General features: G+C 51.8%; 1 protein-coding gene across 1 annotated transcript in view; it reads right to left on the reverse strand.

Moving 5' to 3' along the window:
• The window catches only part of Galnt18 (polypeptide N-acetylgalactosaminyltransferase 18), a 346030-nt gene that overhangs the window by 103012 nt on the left and 239307 nt on the right, over nt 1-3711 (reverse strand). The window contains exon 4 of the mRNA XM_004634877.2: nt 821-1004. Coding sequence (XP_004634934.1) covers nt 821-1004 — 184 coding nt within the window. The remainder of the gene's footprint in view (nt 1-820; nt 1005-3711) is intronic.

Here is a 3711-nt window from a genome sequence, read left to right on the forward strand (position 1 = left end):
AATCCTGCTCCGCGAGTCCTTCTGTCCCTGACCCGGGCCGTGCAAGCTGTGCCGCCACCTCCAGGGTGCACTACCCGCTGCCTCCCATTTCACTGAGGTGTCAGTCCATAATCAGCTGGCTGAGTGACATGGGGGGGGGGAGGGGGGGGGGGAGGTGGCATTATACCTGGGGCCTGCAGAGACGTCACTGTCACATGCCTTATTTACTTTCTGGTGGCTGCCATGGAGGCCTCTGCCAGCTCACTTACCCCACTCAGCCCTAGCTACCCTGACCAAAGAAGAAAGGAGGATCTGCTGAGACTTGCTTCTCTGGTAGGGAGAATCTGAGATTGTCTGCTGCCTCCGGCCCGGCATTCCCACAAGCTCAGGCAAGATCAAGCCACCACCACACAAGGCGAGACACCTGGGTCGCCTCTGTCCTAGCTCTGCCATCCCGGCTATTGCAGAATCTCTCTGCTTTGGCATCAGTGTGTACTCCTTTTCCTGGTCTCACCTCCTGGGAGACCACACCCAATGTCACAAACCCTTAGGTGTTGTGTGTTGACCTGGAGACCTCCAACCCTGCAGTCCTGTAGTTTGGGTCCCTCATTCCTTGTTAACCATTTTTTTTTTTTTCTTTTTTTGCGGAACTGGGGATTGAACTCAGGCTCTTGCGCTTGCCAGGGAAGTGCGTAGTCTACTGAGCCATCTCCCCGGCCCCTAGGTCCCTCATTCCTACATCTCACTTGTCCCTAGAAGTCTCTCCTAACATGCTCATGCCCCTCAGCCAAAGCCCCCGGCCTTCCATGTGACCCCTGCTGCCCTTCTCCCAGGCACTTACCAGCCCACGTTGAACTCCACATGGGCATCGAAGAGTGCCACCACGGGGGCTGTGGCTGCCCGCCAGCCACTGACCCTGGAGCGGATGAGGCCTTCCTGCTTGCTGTGGCGCACGACTTTGATGAAGCCCGGCTTCTGGCTGTTCACCTTGTCCACATACTCTGTCAGCTTCTCCTTCAGCTCCTCTGTCAGGGAGAAGAGATACAGCCTCAGCACAGAGCGGGGCGGGGAAGAGGGGCACAGTAAACATTTTACGTGAGCTGACCCCCACGGGAGGAGGCTAGAGAAGCCACCCCACTCCCACAGTCTTCTTCGGTTTCCGGGAAGTCAGCATAGCAAAGCTCCAAAAGGAAAAAAACGAAGAGGAAAATGATCTTCCCCTTTCTAGCAGGCGGGTGGCAGGAGCAGGTGCTCCTGGGCTGCTGCCTGCTGTCACAAAGCCATGGCGCCTCAGCTTTATTTCAACTGTCAGGGCCCTCAGCAGCAGCACTGAAGCCTTGGCATGTGACAGCTCCGTGCCTGTGTCTATCACGGTGTCTCGGATGAGGGCCTAGGACGCCTCGTGGCTGGGTGGGCCGAATTTTAGAGGAGGTTTTGAACCAGTGGCTCAACTGTCTACTCAGGAGACCATAAGGAATATGAAGAAGTCTAGTGTGTGTGTGTGCGTGTACATGTGTGACCAGGGATTGAACCCAGGGCCTCTGCACTGAGCTACATAAGACAGTCTCTCTACCTCACTAAGTTACCCTGCCCAGGCTTGTCTCAAACTTACAACTCTCCTGCATCAGCCTCAAAAAATGGATTACAGGCATATGCCACCATGCTTGGTTCAAGTCTGTTATTAATTAGGCCACTTCAATGGCTACATGTCCTTACTTCTTCTGTTCTTCAAATGACAGGACTCTTGACTTCCATTCACTAATTCAGGGGGATTTACCTAAGTGCCACAGAGAACAGATCAAGACCCTCTTCTACATAATCGCCCTGTAGACTTGAGGACCTTCTGTAAGACCTTGTTAAGGAGGTCTCTTGGTCAAGCATCTTTAGCTACCTCTTATGTCTCCTTATAGCTCACGATTTCAAATTCTTTTATCAATATCACCTTCTCTATGAATATTAATATATTTTGGTACAGGGTCTACAGGGTCTTACTACACAGATCGGACCCCTAGTGATCCTCCTGTTTTCAGCCTCCCAAGTGCTGGGATTACAGGTGCACCCCACCATGCCCAGTTTCAGTCACCGTCTCAGCATGCCCCGGGGGCAGGGCCAGCACAGCACTCTAGGGATTGAACCCCAGTCCCTGTGCCTGCCTAAGCAGATGCTTTAGTCTGCTAAGCTGTCTGGCCAGAACTTGAATGTTAGTTTTTCTTGAATACTGTTAATTTATGTACCCAACAGTTAACTTAACACATTTTATGTAGACTGCACTACACCAAATAGCAGTAACTTCCTTAATCAAGACTATATGCTCTTAATACTATAGTCCAAGATCCATCAACTCTGCCTTCTTTTGACCCAAATTAAGCTTGCTGGAAACACACACAAGTTCTTTTCATGTGGTGCTACTAAGTCAGGCCTCCCTTTCGTGATTTCATGGATGCACATGTATGTGGGCATGTGTGTGAGAGCCAAAATGTAGGACCTTACATGCATTCTATTTAGCTTACTCTCTGTAAATGTTCACACCATCTTTCTGGATGTCAAAATGTTCTTGTCCCTGATTCTGTCAGTCAGCGTCTTTGTTATCTAACCCTTTCAGGTTTCCAGCTTCTGCAAAGTGACAAATGTTTGCCCTTTGTTGTCATTCAAGTGATCCTTTCAAACAATGGGAACTTTGCCCTGTGTATGTGCTGGGTGTTCTCACTCCAGCCTGGTGAAAACTCAGCTGACTGCAGGGCAAGCTGTGTCTCACACCAGCCTGTACAGAAATGGCCTTGTGAGCTCCCATGGCCACTGTCTCGCAAGAATCTGGGCTGGAAAGCCGCACGACTCAAGATGCTCCGTGTGCCCATGTCTTCAAGCTTGGTCTCCAAGAGGCTTCCTAAGGTGCTGACTGCTTCATCCCTTCAAAAGTTCTTCCCTCTTATATTCACCTTGAAATTCTAGATAGAGTGGGTAAAGCTGGTAGCTGGGCTCTTGCTGGTGGCAGGGGAACAGCAAGTGCACAGAGCTTGGAGGGGGGACGAAGCCAGCACCCACCCTGACAAACAGCCCTTCCTTCCCCACCCCATGAGATCAAGCCTGCATCCCCTCTCCCTCCTCACCCTTCACATGAGACTGCTGCCTACCAGGACAGGAGTCATGGTTTCTAACGTACCAGTGAGAGCAAGCAGTCCCCCCTGAATCCCCATCCTTGGGCGGCCCACCTCACACACTGAGTCTGGCTGGCCCTGGTCATAGAGGATGCAGCAGAAGTGCTGTGCTGGGCAAGCTCCAGGCCTGGGGGTGCTTGGCAGCTTCTGTCTCCACTTGCTGGCTGGGAAGCCTGAGGCAGCCTCCATGAAGATGTGAGATCCAATGACTTAGGCCACCAACACATATGGCCCTGCTGATACCCCAACACCATGTAGACCACAGGTTAGTGGGGGAGCTTCTCAGAAGGAGGCCCCAGCCCTTACTGTCAGAGGCTGAGGCAATGAAGGGTTGCCGTGCTAAGCCACAGGCTTCGGGGATGGGTTGTTACACATGGCAGTGTCTGTGTTTCTCGTCTGGTGCTGGGGTTAGAAAGGACTGAAGCACAGAGAGCCAACTCTGAGGCAAGATCTGAAAGGTTTAGCTGCTTGCAAAGTTGCTATTCTTTGTGTCTCTGGCCTCTGCTAACAGTGACCTAGGATAAAAGTTTTGGTAGGACAGCACATGGGAAAGTCTGTTGCTAGTCAGTGACACTTA

This window comes from Octodon degus, unplaced genomic scaffold (genome assembly GCF_000260255.1).
Source record: "Octodon degus isolate 3935 unplaced genomic scaffold, OctDeg1.0 scaffold00067, whole genome shotgun sequence".
NCBI classification, from domain to species: Eukaryota; Metazoa; Chordata; class Mammalia; order Rodentia; family Octodontidae; genus Octodon; species Octodon degus.